Here is a 21,766-nt window from a genome sequence, read left to right as displayed (position 1 = left end):
AAAAAGAAAGGTTTTATAATTCCCTGATGATCAATCCTCTTTTTATCAAACTATGTATATATTTTGTGAATGAATGGCAGTAATATGGTCGTTTATTGATGGTGCATTGAGGTACACCAATTCTGTTTGAAATTAGGGTTTTATCCTGTGTTATTGTATGTACATGTATTCAACATCCTATTACTTTACAGTAAAAGTCACATATTATTATCAGTTTCAGATTCAGATTTGTAATTTGGGATTCTACTAAAAAAAACTTAATATTTCTCCAGTGTGATTGTATGGGAAGGAGGGACTGAAATGTCATTGGCCACCCATGTGTTGTTTTTTTTTCTTCCTTTCTGATAGGTAGTTTGGAGAGGATGGGTATTTTTTTTCTTTTTTTTCTGATAGTTTGCCACATTCATCAACATACACACTGATAAATCAATGAAGACAGCTTATCTACTGATATAGGACCAGTTTGCAACTTCCAACTACACAGTAAAGGCAGGACTGTGGCCACTAGAACTGGTCTCTGGTCAGCAAAGGTTTTGAAAACAGCATAAGTGTGCGTGTGACACGCATGCCACCCATGCATGGGCAGGGCACGTGCCCCACCAGATTTTTGACATTTGATTTTGTTTATGTGTAGCTATGTAGTTTCAATGATCTATTTATAAGTGTACCATGTTCTTAGTAATGGCAGAATTTCATAAATAAAGCTTTTTTTAGCAGGTTATTTGGCTAGTAGCCCCAATAGCATTAGCAAGTGCCATGGTCATCTGTCCCTCAGTAAAGTTGTTAAGCATCTGGCTGACAGAAAGATATGTTGTTTTGCTAATTTTACTATTCATCTTAACTGAAATAAATGCTGACTTCTTCCTTTATGCTCCAGAATGCTTGGATTACATGTCCCTTCTGTTGTTGGACCCCACCACAACTTTGGCTTGCATGGCGCAGGTCAGCACTGTTCTAGGCTGTGTGAACTCGCTCGTGAAAACAGACATTACAATGGATACTAAAATGATTTGAGGATTTTTGATTACACATACTCTTTGCATTGGTTATAATTTATATCACATGCCATTCATTCAGGTTTGCGATGGCCACCCCACTCTAGGTCTGTGTTGATTGGAAAAAGGGGTTAAAATTGTGTGTGTGTGTGTGTGTGTTTCTAACTCCCCTCCCCTGCACCAGTGTCTATCCAGGGCTACAATACTTACTTGAGCTAATCATACAATATTCAATTAATAATTAATTTGACTGCTGTGTTATTTCCGTCACATTGAGCCATAAAAATGAACACAACATGCAAATGTAGTGCAGCATAACAGTGATCCTTCTTCTGTACAAGAAGAAAGCAGCAACATTTATTCAGACAGAGCAGGACTGAGACAGGTGAAACAGATACAGTGTGTGTGTGTGAGTGTGTGTGTGTGCCTGCAGTTGGAGCCATGGCTTTAAGGTGGATGATTCTGTTGTTTGGCCTGGGACTGGTAAGCATTGGTATCAAACATTAACAGTATTATTGTACCTTCACTGCGAAACACATTCAGCTCTAGAAAAAATTAAGAGACCACTCCAAATGTTCAGTGTCTCTCGTTTTACTATCTATAGGCATTATGTTTGAGTAGAATGAACATTTTGGTTTTATTATATAAACTACTGACAACATTTCAACCAAATTTGAATAAATGTTTTGTCATTAAGAGCATTTTCAATAAGTAATGTATATGAAGATTTAAGAAAAATCCAGACTGGTCTCTTAATTATTTCCGGAGCTGTACATTAGTTCAACATTGAGTTGGCTTTGAAATGTCAGATTATCCTGTAGCGAACCAGGTCATCAATGTCCTCAACTGATTGATTGATTAATGTGCTTTTCAATGTGTTAAACAGGCAGCAGCTAAGCTAACAGGTGATACAGGTGGGTCATATCAATGTTTTTCATGTTTAATTGCTGTGAAAAGGTGGGGGGCAAAAACTGTAGGATTTTAGACAAAGTGAGAATATTTCAAATACTGTAGGAGAGAACGGGGTAATTTGTCACACGGGTAGGTTGTCACAATCGTTATATCTCGGAACCAGAAGGCGCTGTCTGTTAAATTTTGGTATGTAAATATCCAGAATTGGGATCAGAGGTCATCTACATAGTCTTCCTTGGAGTTAGACTGCTGCATTTGAGGTGAGAGGACTGTTAGTGTTTTTCATGTCAAATTGAAAATATTTAGCTCCTCAGTATTTTACTTCTAGGCTTTTACACAATGGGTTTATAACAAAACACTTTTTACCCTAAAAAAGTGTGAAGGGTAAGCTATAGTTTCATCCCATTCGTCCGGTTACCTGCAAGCTCCGTCGCACCTCTGCCACGTCATCAGGACTCACCCGCGGCCGCTATTGGACCATTCATCGCTTCTGTCAGGCAGCAGCTCACCAGGCAGGACAGAAAACATGGACTGGATTTCACTGCTGTCCTTTCCCCTCACCCACACATCACTTCATCAAATGGCCAATCATTTATATACTCAACCACCACCACCCCTCCACCCAGTTTCCCCCCCTCCCCTCCGCCCCTCTGCACAGCTAACCTGGCTAACCTCAGACCTCTCCAGCCTGCCCCTATCCCATCACCCTCTGGCTGTGCCAACTTTGCCCTCCTCAACACCCGCTCACTCAACAATAAAGCCCCCGCCATACATGAACTCATCCTCGACAATAATCTGGACCTCCTATTACTTACTGAAACCTGGCAACAACCCAATGACTTTTTCTCCCTCAACCAAGCATCTCCCCCTGGTTTCAGCTACATCGCCAAACCCCGCCCTTGCCGCCGTGGCGGTGGCCTCGCCGTCATCCACAAACATAATTATTTGATCAGAGAACTCACCCTCCCCTCAGTATCATCATTTGAATTCATTGCTTTTAAAGCCCCCTCCTCCACGACAGTTATCCTCATCTACAGGCCACCCAAACCTAATCCCTCCTTCCTTTCTGACTTCACCGAACTCATCACATTAGCATTAACCCTCTCTCCACGCTTGCTGTTACTCGGTGACATTAATATCCACATGGACTCCCCCACCTCCAAGCTCTCATCTGAACTCACCATTGTACTGGACAATTTCGATTTCACCCAACATGTCACCTTCCCAACCCATGACAAAGGACACATCCTCGACCTTGTCTGCTCCATCAATCTCCCTATACTCAGCCTTCACCCATGCCCCTTTCCCCTCTCTGATCACAAACTTATACTGTTCACCATCCTCTCCCCCACCCCCTGCCCCCGCCCCCTCAGAGAAATCACCTTCCGTAACCTCAAATCCATTGATCCCCACCATCTCTGTGACCTGCTCTCCTCCACCCTCCCCCTGGTCTCAACCCTCAGCTCACCTGATGAGCTTACAAACCACCTTAATTATATCCTGTCTTCCTCCCTCAACACCCTGGCCCCCCTAAAAACCAAAACTGTCTCCTTTAATACTTCTTCCCCCTGGTTCACACCCGCACTCCGCAAATTGAAACAGACTGGCCGCCAACTCGAACGACTCTCCAAAAAAACTTCACTCACAGTCCACCACCAAGCCTACAAACTCCACCTCACTGCCTACAAAGACGCCCTCACCGCTGCCAAGTCTGCCTACCTCTCTGCCAACTTCTCTGACCCCTGCCAAAACCCCAGAACCCTCTTCTCCACAGTGAGCAACCTCCTCAAACCCCGGACCAGCACCCTCTCCACCTCCTCCCCAGATCTCTGCAACTCATTCCTCCAGTTTTTCGCTGACAAAATCACCACCATCAACCTTTCACTTTTCCCTGTACATGAACCCCCTGCACATTCAATGGCCCCTTCCCTACCCATTTCGCTGGACATCCCAACCCCTCCTCCCCATTGCCGTCTCTCCCACTTTGACTTGGTTACCCCTCTTGCACTCTCCAAGCTTATAAGCTCCTCCAAACCTACTACCTGCTCCCTTGACCCCCTCCCCACTCCCCTGCTCAAGTCCTGCCTCCCCGTTCTCTGCCCCTACCTCACTAACCTCTTTAACTCCTCACTGTCCCATGGAATTGTCCCCTCTGCTTTCAAATCTGCTGCTGTCACCCCCACCCTCAAGAAACCTGGTCTCGACCCCGCCTCCCTCTGTAACTACCGCCCAATCTCCAACCTCCCCTTCCTCTCCAAAACCCTTGAACGCATAGTCACCAAACAACTCCAATCCCATCTCCACGCCAATAACCTTTTTGAATCCCTCCAATTTGGCTTCCGCCCTCTCCACAGCACAGAAACCGCTCTCCTTAAAGTCTTCAATGACCTCCTCACCTCTGCCGATGCTGGTTCCCTCAACTTCCTCATCCTCCTTGACCTGAGTGCAGCCTTCGATACTGTTAACCACACCATCCTGCTCACCAGACTCAGCAACCTCGGTATCGAAGGTACTGCACTCAGCTGGCTTCATTCTTATCTTTCTGACAGATCCAACTTCATCTCCCTCCATAACCACACATCTGCCACAGTCACCGTCACACAAGGTGTTCCCCAAGGTTCTGTACTCGGCCCCCTCCTCTTCATCATTTACCTCCTCCCCCTTGGTCAGTTACTTCGCCATTTCTCAATGGACTTCCACTGCTATGCTGATGACACCCAAATTTACCTCAGTACCAAATCCCCCCACAACCCCCCCATCTCCCACATTGAATCCTGCCTGTCTTCCCTTACACTCTGGATGAAAAATAACTTCCTCAAACTCAACAGCAACAAAACTGAACTCCTCCTAATTGGCTCCAAATCCACCCTCAGCAAATGTACAACCCCCCCCACACTCACTATTGATGGCACCATGGTCTCCCCCTCCCCCCAGGCCCGCAATCTTGGCGTAATTTTTGATCCCACCCTCTCCCTTGAACCCCACATCCGTCACACTGTCAAAACCTCCTTCTATCACCTCCGTAATATTGCAAAGATTAGATCCTCCCTCACACCCCATGCTGCTGAAAGACTCATCCATGCCTTCATCTCCTCCCGCCTTGACTATTGTAATTCACTCCTCGCCGGCATCAGCACCACCTCCATCAACAGACTCCAACGTGTCCAGAATGCAGCTGCCCGTCTCCTCACTCACACCAACTCGTGGAACCACATCACCCCAGTCCTCAAAAAGCTCCACTGGCTCCCCATTTCTTTCCGGATCAATTACAAACTCCTGGTCCTCACCTACAAAGCCCTCAACCATCTGGCCCCCCCATATCTCACTGACCTTCTCTCCCCCTATCAACCCCCTCGGGCCCTCAGATCCTCCTCAGCCAGTCTCCTCTCCACCCACACATCTAAACTCTGCAGCTTTGGTGACAGAGCTTTCTCCAGGGCAGCTCCCAGGCTCTGGAACAGCCTCCCCCAACATATCCGTGACTCTGAGTCCCTCACCATCTTCCAGTCCAAACTCAAGACCCATCTCTTCTCCTCTGCCTACCCCTAATTCACCCACCAACCCAACTCTACATGACATTTTTGTTTGTTTGTTTATTGTTTTGTTTTTGTAAAGCGCTCTGAGTGAGAGAAGAGCGCTATATAAATAAAATTTATTATTATTATTATTATTATAGTTTAGATTGTTTGTAGCAAGCTAATTAGTTGTCAGATGGTTGTTGGCCTTGATACTAGCAATAAATTCCAGTTGGGGTTGGTCGTCACATTTTTTGGGGGTTGGTTGTCACATGTTATCCAAAGGGTGCAGCCAGGAAAGGAACCCAATAACAAAAGAAAATGACAAGCTGTATCCTCACTGACACCCCAGAGAAGGAGGCAGCTAGCATGCAAAAGAGAAAAAGGGCAACAAAATCAAAACGACCCAGTGCATCCCAAACTAGACCAGTTGCCAAGGCTACTGCACCCCAGTGCACTCCAACCCAGCTGGGGAAGAATAAACAGAAGAGAAAGAGACATAAGGAGGAATCTTCATCAGATGAAGAGGATAGTTTGTGTTTGGTTTGTATGGAAACGTTCTCCAGCACCCGTTCAGGGGAGGTAAGGGAGAAGTGGTGTATGTGCAACCAGTGGGCACATAAGCTCTGCTTAGTTAGAGTGGGCAGACCCTACATTTGCCATCACTGTAACTCAGATAGTGAATGTGTGTATCCTAGTTGAGTAGGCTATTATTGTTAGACCTATTTGTTTTGTTCTTTATGTTGTTACATACAGTAGGTTGGTCTTAATATGGATTTCCTTTTTGTTAATTCCTTGCTCATTTTGTGTTAAGATGCATAACGTTATGTAGGCCTATTTTTCAACTTGACAATGAAATTAAACTTTCAAATGTAGTTCTGCTTTCTTGCCTTCTTTTTAAGATTTTTCCCATAAAGATAACATTGTGACAAACAACCACATAGTGTGTGACAACCGACCCCTTGATGGGGTTGGTTGTCACAATGTGTTAGAGGGTCTTTGATGGTAAATTTCTTCTTTATTACAATAAGTTAGAAAAAGTGAGGGGTTCACATTTCACGCCAACACCTTAAGCTTCAATTTAATGTAGGAATGACTAAAGATGTTTAGGTGATGAGCAATTCTCACTAGAGTAAAAAGTGTGCCTACTTACCCCGGTCTCCCCTACCACCATGCTCTACCTAATGCACCTGTGGCTGTTTGGCTTTTAATGCATGATTTATTTCATTATTATTATTATACAGGATACTAACCTGCTGTAACCCTTTTTTAAGCAGCATAATATTATTTATTCTTTATCTGCAGAAACGGATGTCGATGAAGGCCGCGACTGGGACATCTTTAACATTAATGAAGGTTGGTGCGTGGTTGGCTCATTGTTACTGTTCTGTTATCACCTGTCTAAGAGGATGTTCATTAACTAATACACTTTACCCTGGTCAGCCCTCTGAAAAGCTGCTACAGATACACGTCTAGGTGAAGACGGCATTGGTGCAATAAACTGTACAGCTCCGGGGAAAAACTAAGAGACCAGTCTGGATTTTTCTTAAATCTTCATCTCTACATTACTTATTGACAATGCTCTTAATGACAAAACATTTATTAGAATTTAGTCGAAATGTTGTCGGTAGTTTATATTATAAAACCAAAATGTTCATTCTACTCAAACATATGTTTATAAATAGTAAAACAAGAGACACTGAACATTTGGAGGGGTCTGTTAATTATTTCCAGAGCTGTATATGCCAATATGTATTTAATTTATTCATTTCTATGTATGTTCTATATCTCCTTTTTATACTGTATGATGTATTATATGGACCTGTGTCTGCAATAAAAGCTTGATTATTATATTATTTATTTTTTACCTCTGCAGAGGCCGGACTGGACCTGCTGGAGGGAGATGTTGAACAGAACGTAAGTTTGTGTGCACGGAGACCGAATACCTCTGACTGCTCTTCAATAATCTGCATATCGTTAACCTCATAGCATAATTGCCTAAATCATATTTACTCTACATCTACTCAACTCTACATCTACATTTCGTTAGCCTAATAGCATAATTGCCTAAGTCATATTTTTAAGGGTTATAAAGTAGGGTAAAGTAGATGTAGAGTAGATGTAGAATAGAGTAGATGTAGAGTAAAAGTAGAGTAGAGTAAATATGATTTAGGCAATTATGCTATGAGGCTAACAATATGCAGGCCTATTTGAGATGCAAAGCCATTATATAGGCTATGTATATTCATGCTGATGGGACATTTTGAGCATGAAAAAGATGTATTGTTAACAAGTTAATGATAGTGACAGACCGTATACTTACCTAGTCACAGATGTTACAAATATTCAAAGTGCGATCAGATAACGAACAAACTTTGTGATTAGATAGTTTTTTTTCTGATTTCATTACTATTGAATGCTTGTGGATGATGAGGTTTTAGCAAGAACAATATTGTTGTTCTCTCAAATGAAATGGGCATGGCATTTAAAAAGATCTTATATACGCATAATTTGCATGCAGGAATCAAAGTAATTCCACTATACTGAGAGGAACTGTTTCATAGAACTACAAGCTTGCGTATTACACATGTTCTAATAGAAGACAATATCCGAATTTGCATGCCAATCAAAGAAAACTAGCAATTTAGAAATTCAAGGTTACAGTTAAAAGACAGTGGGTAAAGTTGTTCCTTTATCCATCTGTATCACGTTTTTTTCTCTTGTTTCTTTCATTCCCATCAGACATTGGCCAGGAACTCCATCATAGCCGATGAATACCGCTGGCCAACAAGCATTCCCTACTACCTAGAGGACAGCCTGGGTAAGACTGTCTGACTGTTATGGGCACCATGGTACTATGGATACCAAATTGCACCAAATTCAGATTATCTTTCATTATGTTTCTTAATTGTAACATGTAGACATGAATGCAAAGGGAGTTATCCTGAAGGCTTTTGAGCAGTACAGACTGAAGAGCTGCATTGACTTCACACCATGGAAGGGAGAGCAGAACTACATCTCTGTCTTCAAAGGGGACGGGTGAGCCCTGCTTTAAACCACTGTGATCACTTCACATAGGCATCTTCTCTTTAAAACAAGACTAAACTACATCTTCTAACATGCCTGCTGCTTGAGCTTATCTTGGCACATGAAGTCACAATTTATGTCCACGCTAACTCTGCATCCTTAAAATAAACTACATGGAACTTTGAAAAATTGCCCTTCTCGCCTGGACGTAAAAGAGCCTTTAGTAACCAATGCATCTGGCCTCCCCTCTGTGCAGATGCTACTCCTATGTAGGCAACCGGCGTGTAGGGAAGCAGAGGCTCTCCATTGGTAGAAACTGTGACCGTCTGGGAACCGTAGAGCATGAGTTCCTTCACGCTTTGGGCTTCTGGCACGAGCAGTCCAGAGCTGACCGAGATGACTATGTCAACATCATGTGGGATCACATTCAACCTGGTAACACTTGTACTTATAAAACATATAGTAACTTAAGGTGAGACACTGCTTTCATCACATGTATTCTTTCATATTTTTTTTTAATCTTTATTAATACAGGTAATCCCAACGAGACACGGCCATTATCTCAACATTAGTTTTTTTTCATGACGACATATACAAGTTAAACATTTTACCCCAATGCAGTGTCTCGACTTTGTACAATATATAATAAACTGTTTCCCAAATCTATTCTCTCCTGCATGTTGCTCCTAATGCGCACCTGCTATCTATTAAAAAAAAGATGTCCACACAAACACGGGCAGTAATTATTAAAAACAACGTGCTGTATCATTCCTGATATCATTAGCCTCTTAGCATAATTGCCTAAATCATATTTACTCTACTCTACTTTTACTCTACATCTACTCTACTCTACATCTACTTTTCATTAGCCTAATAGCATAATTGCCTAAGTCATATTTTAAGGGTTATAGAGTAGGGTAAAGTAGATGTAGAGTAGATGTAGAATAGAGTAGATGTAGAGTAAAAGTAGAGTAGAGTAAATATGATTTAGGCAATTATGCTATGAGGCTAACAATATTCTTGTTTGTTCCTCCCCTCAGGTAAAGAGCACAACTTCAAGACATACGACGACACAGTGTCCAGTGCTCTAGGTGTTCCATATGACTACGGCTCCGTCATGCACTACAGTAAGACCTCCTTTAGCGTGGGCTCAGAGGCCACCATAGCCACCAAGCTACCACACTTCACGGATGTCATCGGCCAGAGGATGGGCTTCAGTGCCAGTGACCTCACCAAGCTCAACCGCCTCTACAACTGCAGTGAGTCAGCTCCGCCTCCACTCAACTAATACACCTAGACAGCCCTCGTCAGAGCCCCAAATGTAATACTTTTTTGTGGTAACACTTTACATTAAGCGTACATTAATTAACTGTTGCTCAATGCTTAGCTAATGATAGTAACGGTTAGTTAATGCATAGTTAATGCTTATCAAACATTAATTAACTATAACTAACGGTTAGTAAATGCTTGGTTAAACATGAATTATGCTTAGTTTACTAATTAGTTAAACCATTAACTAAGCATAACTGTTAGGCAATGCTCAGTTAATTCTTATTCAACATTAACTAAGCAGGTGTTAATGCTTATTAAGCGTTTACTAAGCATTAACTAACCATTGATTAATGTACCCTTATTGTAAAGTGTTACCATTTTTTAATAAAACCCTAAATGTAGGGCCGATTGTGTTAACAAAATGCTGAACCTATAAAAATCTAACATCTTCCATAATGCGATAACTGACCCAAAATGTAATAAATTGTCACATTATGGGTAAAAAAGTTATTAGGTTTTGTGTTACGTTATCAACCAGTTATTACACTTTTGGGTTTTATTACATTTTTAATACATTGTCACATTCGGGGTGGTTGTTACATTTTAACAAGGCTGCCACAAACCGTTACAGTGGACACATTGTCTGGTACAGAGGGAAGCCTCTGGCAACACCTACCATGCAGGCTACAATGTAATTAAAGGTTCAGTAAGTGGAATGGTCAGTGACTGCAGTTAGCAGTCCCCTCCCTCGTCCCCACATCACCACATTAATGCACTGCGGTCTTAAAGCAGCGAGTTATCTAGCATCATCTCAGATCCATAAGTGTGATAAAACATGATAAAAACCATCAAAACAGACATTAGGAAGGATTTTTACCTGCTCCGCCATTGTAGGCGTATACACATTCACCCATCTGTCGCTCTGCACGTGCACCTGCAGTGAGACGGGTGCCGGTTTGTAGCGTTCTCTCTTCTGATTGGTTAGCAGGTGTGGGATCCCGAAAAGTTTATTTGCCAATTACATGCAGAGCAGGTGAATGAGAGATCGGCTTTATGAAACGCGCTCACAATATAAGTGATCACTGTATGAATAAAGAGCTACTACGAGTAAGTCGGCACGTTGGCGACACCTTCGAACAAAAGCGGTAGTATTATTACGACGCCAGCTGTCGTGAAGCTGTTTTGTAGCTCGTGCAGGCGTGCAAGATTCAAATAATCAGGAAGCAATATGGTGCGTGTCCGTGTGTTGAAAGTGTGAGGGCACCGGACTCTTTTCGGCTCCGTGAGTCTATGGGTGACACAGCATCAACTAATGCCAGTCAGTGCTAAACACACCTGATTGCAATGAGTTGATGCATTGTCACCTCTCACGGAGCTGAACGAGTATGTGTCCCCACACAAAGCGAATGAACGAGAGACGGCAGTTAGTTATGGATCACGATGAGGTAATGTGTTTATGTTGTAAATAATGACTATTTCCGATGAATAATGGTCATCTGATGATGCTGGTGAGGCAAAGTAAACTTTGTTTTAGTAGGCTACCGCTCATTCATTTAGGAGTAAACACTGCAGTCTAGTTTCGCTGCGTGAAATTGTGTATACGTTGCTTGGCAACGCCCTCCCTCCCGACTATCACTCTCCCTTTTAGCTTTTCTTCATTGCATTCTCTTTTTTTTCTTTTATGGTTCAGCCCCGTTATCGGTCATTATGACGACAAACAACTGTCTCAAACAAGGCTCCCGCTCCCCTTCCCTCACCTGGAGGGATAGGCTTCTCAAATCGCGTTCCTGCGCCTCACTGAAATCTGTGACCAATACGGATATGTGACCATAGAGCATGCACGCGTGAACCGAAAATCGGACTGGGTGTACGACCAGATCAAATGCAGTAATAAAAACTATATAAAAACGTCTTTCTTTGCACTGATGGTCTCGTTTGCTGTTAAAGGTAATTTATGATTATGAGAGGAAACATGAGGCTGTTTAAAAGATATTTAAAAGTTACTCGTTGCCGCTTTAACACTTATATTAACATAAATAAATCGCTTACTTCACCTTTAACCAATTGTTGTGTCTAAGGTAAAACAATTCATACCATGTACTTAATAATAGCTGCTTCACGCTAATTAGGACAGATAATGTCCTCCTGTTGGATACGTTTACATGCACAATACAATCAATCAGCAGGTGCATCTTCAAGTATTATATATCCTTTGGAATATGACAGATTCTAAATGCTTTATGGTGTCTGCAGTCAGTGATGTAATATCAAAGTATGCTGACTATTTTTAGGAAAGTATTCATGTTGGTATGTTGTTTGAACCAAGCTAAACATTGCAATTACTAGCTTGGTTCTTTTTGAAGAAATCATTCTTGAAAACGACCTGCAATGATTGTTACAATATTGTTTAGTTTCTTTATTTAGTCAGTTATGCAGTCTTTGCCACCATCATAGCAAAACTAAGTGTTATACACATGTATTATGTTATGTATCATCGGGCTTAGCTTCAATATGCCATGTATATATACAGTCATATGAAAAAGTTTGGGAACCCCTCTCAGCCGGCATTATAATTGACTCTGCTTTCACACAAAAAAAGATAAAAGTGGTATGTCTTTCATTTACCAGGAACAGCTAAGTACTGGGATGTTTTCCAAACAAAGATTTTTTGAAAAGCAGTATTTATTTTTATGAAATTAAATAAAATGTGAAAAACTGGCTGTGCAAAAATATGGGAACCCTTGTGGTCTTGCTGATTTTAATGCATGTAACAGCATGTAAAACTGAGGACTTTAAACACAAAATTGGTTGGATTATGTTGTTAAGCCTTGAACCTCATATAAAGGTCTGTTTAATCATGATACAAGGTATTTTAGGTGCCTAAATGCAAGTTCCACTTCTCTTTGACTCTCTGCAGAAGTGAGACAGAATGCGATCATCAAAACAGCTCCCAAAAGATCTTAAAAACAAAGATTATTCATTGTCATGGTTTAGGGGAAGGCTACAAGAAGCTTTCCCAAAGGTTTCAATTGTCAATTTCTACTGTAAGGAACGTTGTCAGGGAATGGAAGGACACAGGCACAGTTGCAGTTAAACCCAGGTCTAGCAGACCAAGAAAAGTACAAGAGCGGCATATGCGGCGGATTGTGAGAATGGTTGCACACAACCCAAAGATCACCTCCAAAGACCTGCAAGAACATCTGGCTGCAGATTGTGTATCTGTACATGGTTCTACAATTCAGTGCAATTTGCACCAAAACATCTGTATGGCCGGGTGATGAGAAGGAAGCCCTTTCTGCGCCCACGCCACAGATACAGTTGCATGGAGTATGCAAAAGCTCATTTAGACAAGCCAGCTTCATATTGGAAGAAAATGCTTTGGACTGATGAGACAAAAATTAAGGTATTTGGTCTTTATAAAAAGCAGATGTTTTGGTGCAAATTGCGCTGAATTGTTGAACGATGTACAGATACACAATCTGCAGCCAGATGTTCTTGCAGGTCTTTGGAGGTGATCTGTGGGTTGTGTGCAACCATTCTCACAATCCTCCACCTATGCCGCTCCTGTTTTTTTCTTGGTCTGCCATGCCTGGGTTTAACTGCCACTATGCCTGTGTCCTTCCATTCCCTGACAACGTTCCCTACAGTCGAAATTGACAATTGAAACCTTTGGGAAAGCTTCTTGTAGCCTTCCCCTAAACCATGACAATGAACAATCTTTGTTTTTCAGATCTTTTGGGAGCTGTTTTGATGATCCCATTCTGTCTCACTTCAGCAGAGAGTCAAAGAGAAGTGCAACTTGCATTTAGGCACCTAAAATACATTTTCTCATGATTAAACAGACATTTCTATGAGGTTCAAGGCTTAACAACATAATCCAACCAACTTTGTGTTTAAAGTCATCAGTTTTACATGCTGTTATAGGCATTAAAATCAACAAAACCACAAGGGTTCCTATATTTTTGCACAGCCAGTTTTTCACATTTTATTTTATTTCATACAACCAAATACTGCTTTTCAAAAAATCTTTGTTTGGAAAACATCCCAGTACTTAGCTGTTCCTAGTAAATTAAAGACATACCACTTTTATATTTTTTTTTGTGAAAGCAGAGTCAATTATAATGCCGGCTGAGAGGGGTTCCCAAACTTTTTCATATGACTGTATGTTCTCAAAATGTTGTACAAATAAATGTAACTACATTACACTTTTACAAGATATGTATGTAGTCTGACGTGAAGAAAGCACTTAAAAAACATATTGTTCTCTATGATAACATTTACATTGAATTATCGGCCAATAATTTCTGATCATGTAGCCATCCAAAATGTTTTCGGGCTTCATTTCAGTTCAATGTTGTTTCATGAAATATTTACGTTCTTCTGTTATCTTGTACGTTAGCAGCCTTGTTTGGCATTTTTGGTTTTGTAGCAAGATGAAGATCTACCTGCAATAACACTTCCTGCATTGTCATCAAGGACATTGAGTCATATCTTGTTAATGTTAATCAATTATTTCATGTAGAGCAAATAAAACAACGGATATGTGATAAGATATTTGACCAAAGGTGTCCTTTATCAAAACTCTTACGTAAGAAGGTTCCATAAATAGTCATTGAGACATAACAACATAACATTCCTCACGGTTCTATGCTGCTGTTTGTGGATTGGGAGCATGAGTGGGTTGCCTTGAGAATCTTACTCACCTGTACTCATTTGATTTGTGTTGACAACAATGAAAACAATATTGAGAAAGAGAAAGGTAAAATACGTTGTGTTTATGACAGGACATTTGTTCTCACCCACAGCCCAGTCTTGTACCTTTGTGGACAGCTGTGACTTTGAGGAGGAGAACATCTGTGGGATGATCTCAGGTCCGGGCAACAGACAGTGGGAACAACACAGCTCTGTGAGGGGAGGGCCTCAGAGCGACTTCTCCAACATGGGCCAATGCAAAGGTGACTGTCAATCACTTTAGCCTCATAGCATAATTGCCTAAATCATATTTACTCTACTTTTACTCTACATCTATTCTATTGTACATCCACTCTACCCTACATCTACTTTACGTTAGCCTAATAGCATAATTGCCTAAGTCATATTTTAAGGGTTATAGAGTAGGGTAGAGTAGATGTATAATAGAGTAGAGTAAAAGTAGTGTAGAGTAAATATGATTTAGGCAATTATGCTATGAGGCTAACGACATGCATGTTATATGGTGCTGCAGCCTGGACCTTACTTTTTTTTTTTTATTAATTGGAGACTGAACACGTTCAGAGATGCCAAATATTTTGCAAAACATCAGTAACTCTCAATTTTACAAAAAAAACAAACAAACACATTTTAGATGAACAAGTGAAATACAATGTACAGCAAAGTACTAATCACACTGCAGTATTGTTCCTATAGAAAACATCAAACGGTAGATATTATTCAACAGTATGAGCATTTTACAGACAAACAAAAAGAGAAATGTTGACAGTGAACACGTACACACATGTCCAGGAAGCAAAATGAAATACAAGCGAATGAGTTCTTTCTCTCTTATCTAGCCTAACACACCTGTAAACACCTGGCCTTGATGTCTGAACACATTTGAAATCAAAGGCGCCTGAGGGGATTTTTAACATAATCTGTACAAAGTACATATTGACAGTAAAGATATATTGATTAAAAGTTCCACGTTTAAAAATAAATACCAATTTATGAGGGGGATTTATTAGATACAATTGAGAGAGAGGGTTTCTTTTATTGTTATAAAAAGTTATAAAAATGATTGTCTACAAAGATATGATATTTATGTCAAAGCCCCAACAACGATGCACTAGTGTTATGGATGGCAAAAGAGAAAGAATCTAGAATCACTGTGGATTTGTGTTGTTAGTCCAGGCTACGGAAGAATATTAGGGCCACAGGAGAGAGAACAATGTGAGGAAGTTTTTTCATTTTGCATTTGAGAAGAAAGTCGGAACATGTGGAAATACAATTTTCTAGAATAAAGACGAAAAACAATGTTGAGAGCTGTAAAATGACACTACAGATTTGAACTACCCGTATCAATTACTCATCAGCAAAACGTTATCAATACACAAACGATGCATTTTTTCTATCATCATAAGGCAAACAATGGCCTACAACCTCATTTTTTACTGAAAGCAGAAGTCCTCTAAACACCACTTATAACATTGCTCTCTATGTGCAGCGGGCTGTGACACAAACCTACAGGGACCGTCTACAACTGAAGAGAACTGTTATTAGATTCTGCAAAAGACTTGAGACTGTGGAGGTTCACCTTCCAGCAGGACAATGACCCTAAACATACAGCGGAATGGAATGGTTTAAATCAAAGCATAGTCATGTGTTAGAATGGCCCAGTCAAAAGTCCAGACCTAAATACAATTGAGAATCTCTGGAAAGACTTGAAAATTGCTGTTCATAGAGTCTCTCCATCTAATCTGATGCTGAATCTGAAGCTTAAGCTATTCTGCAAAAAAAGAATGGGCAAAAATGTCTGTGCAAAGCTGGTAGAGACATACCCCAAAGGACTTGCAGCTGTAATTGCAGAAATGTGGTTCTACAGTATTGACTCAGGGGGGCTGAATACTTTTGCACGCCACACTTTTCAGTTTTTTATTTTATTTTATTTGGTCCATCGCATGGTCAATCCTAATAAAACATGTGTTGTTGTTACGTGACAAAATGTGAAAAAAGTTCAAGGGGTATGAATCCTTTTGCAATCCACTGTATACAAGCAAAAGGCAAGATCGAGGCGCAATGTTATAGTGAAATAAACAAGTAAAAGAATGTCCCAATTGCAGCATACTGCATGCTAATTTACTAGATTATTGTTATGATCAGCTGTAGTAAGTAGAATAGAAGACAAAAAGAAAGAGTATGTGATATGGAACGCAGCCAGCCTCAATTTGTTAACTTTGTCTCTCTCTGCTGTCAGGAAGAGGCTACTTCATGCACTTCAGCTCGGCCTGGGCTCAGCCTGGGCAGCGTGCCCTGCTGGAGACGCGCTGGCTCTACCCCAAACCTGGAGCCCAGTGTCTGACCTTCTTCCTCCATCACAGCGGGGGAGCCCACGATGTGCTCAATGTCTGGGTGAGAGAGGACGACCAGGCCGGCTCCGGCAGCAAACTAAAACTCTTCAAGAGTATTTCAGGTGAATAATGATAATATTGTATTGAACAGGGTTTTGACGTAGGTGATCCCATGCCACTCTTTATTCAAACGCTAATATGAATGATAAAAAATGCAAGATGGTGTGCCGTTTTGACTTTGCTTTTGAAACATTGACATTGTTATGCTAAAGACTATCGGCCAATCAGATCAAAGACGAGGCATAATGAACATTTGTAAAAAAAAAAAAAAATGTGCACATTCAAAATGGAAATACTATTGAAATCAGCTTTTTCCCTCAGACCTAGCGATACATAAGGGTCTAATATCTATTCTATTTTCTATTGTTGTCTGTTGTCTTTCCAGGAGGGGTCATGGGCTCCTGGGAACTTCACAGCGTCAATGTGAAAGTGACTGGGAAGGCCCGTGTGCTGTTTGAGGCAGTGAGGGGAGAAGGTCCGTCCACAGGAGGCTTGTCTCTGGATGACATTAACCTGTGGTCCACACCGTGTCCTCAGCACGTCTGGCACATCCGCAACATCAGCCGCCTGCTGGCCACCACGCCCGCCGGACACAAACTCTACAGCCCTCGCTTTCTCTCACCCAAAGGCTACTCCTTCCAGGTACATGATGGCTTTGATATATCGTATCCTCTCCATCTACACACTTGTATATACATGAGAATATACAGGCTTTCTCTTAGCTGCTGCCTGTAGTGGTCTTGTTTCTCAAAGTGCATAACAAAACATAAAAAAGAACTTCCTCCTCTATTATTTTTCTATTTTTAGATTTCCATTCTTTGGAATAATCTGAATATTGATTTAATAATGATAATATATTTAATTTATATAGCGCTTTTCTCACACACAAAGCGCTTTACATAGGACCACAACAGTAAACAAGCAAAAGGAAAATGTAGTAGAAAATGAGTTGTAATTTAGTAGGTGTGGTCTGAAAAGCACCAGGTTGTCTCATGTTCCTCCACTATGCCCTGATCATCCATAGGTAGGTGTGTACCTTAACGGAGTGAGCAGTCGTCCAGGGTACATGGCCACATACTTCTACCTGACCTCGGGCCCCAACGACCACAGCCTGAAGTGGCCCTGTCCGTGGCAGCAGGTCACCATGGCCCTGATGGACCAGCAGTCTGACGTCAGACAGCAGATGAACATGCACCGGATGGTCACCACCGACCCTGACAAGATGTCTTCTGATGGTAAGAGAGGGCTGGATGACTGGGCTATCCATTCACTCTCCTGTCTGTAATACTGTCCCTGCTTTCCAAACCACATACTCTTTCTGTTTTCTATTCCACATACTACATCTGACCATAAAAAAGAATCTAGTTAGCATGCAGTAAGCATACACTTGGCACATACTTTTACTTATTTATTTCATCAGAACATTGAGCCTTGATCTTGCCTCTTGCTGCCTCTGTCGCATCCCCGATTGTTTTCATACAGAGGCTCCGTCGATGTGACTTCACTTCCGCTTCGCACTGGATTGTGGGTCAGAATCGCCCAAATAGGATGCTGTTTTCAACACTTAAAAATCTCGGACGGATGTAGTAGATATGCCGCGGGTATTTTTTTTTTTACCATAGTATGGGGATTGGAACGCAGCCAATGAATGCATATTGATTGATTGATTGATTCTTTTTAATGACCACACAGCCAGGCTGGTGGGATTTGTTATCAGTACAGCTTGGTACAGGTTCCAACTTACAAAACATATAACACAGATGTACATACAGACATACACACTACACAATACATAAGGGCCATGCTTAATCCTCAGCGTTCAGAGTTCAGAAAGTTTATTGCAGTTGGGATGAAACTGTTTTTGAACCGTGAGTAGTGGTCATATTTGTCAAACAGAGTCCCACCCTGTTGATCTATTAGGCACTGAGTACTACTGGGACAATCCCAGGACGGTTGGCTCCAGAGTGACTGCTCCGGACGGCAGCCATTACTATCGAGGCCCAGGCTTCGGGACCAGTGTCTTCATCAGCCACAGCAGACTGAAGAGCAGGAGCTTCATCAAGGGAGACGACGCCTTCTTCCTCCTCAGCCTGGAAGGTGTGAAGTTATTCACATACAGTACACAGGACCGAGATACTACACACAGTTACACTCTATATTTAAAGGAATAGTTCAACTATTTTAATCTTTGCCTCACTCTTGGGTTGAAGACAAAGCAACAGAAAGCATTCCTTTAACTATGCATACATTTTTGAAAAAGAAATGGGCAAAGGACGCTCATTGCAGATTAGTTTATCACAAATACTAGGAGTCAATAGATTTACTGTTATGTTGCACTCTATATATTTGTTGCACTTTGTCATTTTAGTATCAAATACATATGCCTATTGTTGCCCTAATGACAAGCACATCCACGGTGGTTTGCAAATGCACACTGCCTGGGTTCCTTCCAGTATGTATTTCATTCTCAAATGACAAAAAAAAATGACAAAAAAATATAGAGTGCAACATAACATGGTAAATAAACAAGTTGGAACTAGCTCCCAGGGGCATTTAGAGATGGTGTAATCTTTATCTTCTGTCAGCAGAGGCAGGCTACAACTATCTATAACTATAACGCTATCTCGAACTAAATTAAGCTACCCTAGCCTGTTTCTTCATCAAAAATGCACACACAGTTAAAGGAACGGTTTATATCGCCTTGGCTTGAACCCGAGAGCGAGTGAGGAAACACGCTCAAAATATAAAACATGTTGAACTGTACCTTTAAGATCCTCCTGCCTCAGATCCACATCATGCTAGTCCTCTACTGGTCCTCAGATATCTCTGGTCTGCTGGAGTCTCAGCCTCTTGCCCACTCTGCAGTCCAGGCTGAGGACAGTCTGATGGAAGCTGCTGCAGACCCAGGCTCTCCACAGGCAGACACGGAGAATAATAACCCCACGGTGGTCAATGCCATAGCAGGGTGTGTGGCAGCAGCAGCCATGTTGGGTGTGTGTGTGCTGGTGGTAGGGAACATCCTGAGGAGGAGGAACCAGAGCAGGAGGAGCAGACAGCAGGAGAGTGACCAGGCTGTCATCATACAGGACATGCCTGGCTTCATGGAGGTCTTTGTGAGTTCAACACTGCACTCACTTAATCCCATTAGGGATTACAAGTACTCACATTTGGGTTCTTGCTGGAAAACCGAGTACCGATTTGAGTGCTTAATAAGTAACCTGGTGAGACCAGCCTGATCTCACACAAGCTTCACATTCGTTTCAAATTAATTTATCCAATCTCCATGTGGAGGAGCCCTCCCCACTTTCCATCTATTAGTGGATGCAGCACCTGATTGGTTCTTGTAGTCGTTGACGTCAACATGGTAAAATGATTAAGCTTGTGAGATATGGCTGGTCTCATGAGGATAGATTGACGACTACACAAACCAATCAGAAGCTGCCTTCCACTATAAGAAAAACACAATAGCCTCGTTTGAGTAGGAGCCGTCTTGCTCAGACCTGCGCAATTATGACGCACAGCAAGACGCGCGTCATAATTGCGCAGGTCTGAGCAAGACGGCTCCTTCTCAAACGAGGCTAGTAGGTCAGAAAGCGGCCCCTGATTGGCCCGGTAATTTTTTGACCAGGCTCCTCCCCACGGAGATTGGAAAATGTCCATACTGATCTGCAGAAACAAATGCAAAGCTTGTAAGATAAGACTGACCTCACCAGGCTACTTAATAATGCCATTAGAGTTCTTGCAATAACACAATCATTTCTGACTGTAACAAATTGTCATTACAGGCATTTTAACATTCAACACTATGCTCATTTTAAAGAGGGCTTGGCCGGACCTTTCCCTCAGATATGACCTTCATCTTAATTGGAACAAATTGTTATGACCAGGGGCGTTTCTAGGTTTCTAAAACACCCAGGGCTTAGCCCAAGAGGGAAAAGGCTAGTGCGCGGCAATTTTTTTTAATACTTTTCTGCTGATGCACATTTTTCATAATGCTTTACATAAATAAACAAAATAGCCAGTTTATTATAGCTTTAAATAGCTACTTGACTGCTGTGCTGCTTATCCCCAGACATCTAAAGTTCCAATCAAGTTATTTCAGAGTAAAATGAGTATAAGTGAGTATTAGCATGCTATTTAGCCAAATTGGCCTACTTACAGCCCACAGAAAACTGACATATTTTCTTTGATGCAAGTTCATCAATTCATGGCTTAAAATCTTGAGCTGTGGAACTTTCAACAGAAACTCCTAGCAGTAAGCGACGCGAGTGTCCTAACCTTACTTGTTTCCAGGGTTGTGAAAATGTACAAAAAGAAATGAAAATGGTTACACAATGGCATTTTCAACGTGTAGTCTTACACGTTTAAAAATAAAAGATTGGATTTGGACATTGTACATCATCTGCTTCTTACGTCATGACGTGTAAAGTGCTGTTGGGTGTTTACTAGTACATGCACACAGTATTGGACCATTCCTAATTACCATCATTGAAATTTAGATTTGTAATGGTTTACTGTGCATTCTTATTGTGCCAATTCTTGTAAATCAAACAGATCAAGTTCTTAGTTTGTGTTCTAAAATCAGTACTAATCGTTTCTCTATTTGATTACAGGAACACCCAACCAAGGGCTTACCGTCTCCTCTCAGCAATCCATGACATCCAGATGAAAGGAAAAGGAGCACATTACTAAATGATCAGTTAATCACCGGACTCCTTCTGAATGTAAAACCAATAAAACCTCTGACATGTCAGGCCCTGGCCGTGGCATTACAGCAGCTTGCTTGTTTGGAGTGAATTTCTAAAATGAAATCCATCGCATTTATACACTTTTATCAAGAATAGTATCAGATAAAAGCAGACCCAAACGAGCGTCTTTAAAACGGCGAGGAACTTTCTGTTTTTGTTGCATTCTTTCACCCACTTTGGACAAAAGCGGTGGT

The 21,766-nt window shown here is 41.4% G+C and overlaps 1 protein-coding gene across 1 annotated transcript; it reads left to right on the top strand.

The window, feature by feature from the left end:
• Positions 1-1,436: 1,436 nt before the first annotated feature.
• mep1ba (meprin A subunit beta a) lies at positions 1,437-21,482 on the top strand (the record flags this gene model as incomplete). The annotated part of the gene is made up of 15 exons (XM_080032882.1): positions 1,437-1,478; positions 1,882-1,909; positions 6,728-6,778; positions 7,299-7,339; positions 8,165-8,243; positions 8,344-8,461; positions 8,706-8,884; positions 9,490-9,708; positions 14,527-14,676; positions 16,671-16,886; positions 17,210-17,466; positions 17,849-18,059; positions 18,745-18,921; positions 19,645-19,937; positions 21,438-21,482. 15 exons carry the CDS (start codon positions 1,437-1,439, stop codon positions 21,480-21,482), a joined length of 2,106 nt encoding a protein of 701 aa, XP_079889008.1.
• Between the last annotated feature and the right edge of the window lie 284 nt (positions 21,483-21,766).

The sequence above is a fragment of the Ammodytes marinus genome (assembly GCF_949987685.1).
Source record: "Ammodytes marinus genome assembly, chromosome: 8".
Taxonomy (NCBI): Eukaryota; Metazoa; Chordata; class Actinopteri; order Uranoscopiformes; family Ammodytidae; genus Ammodytes; species Ammodytes marinus.
The sequence above is the reverse complement of the archived record's forward strand: the minus strand, read 5'-3'. Positions and strand labels throughout refer to the sequence as shown.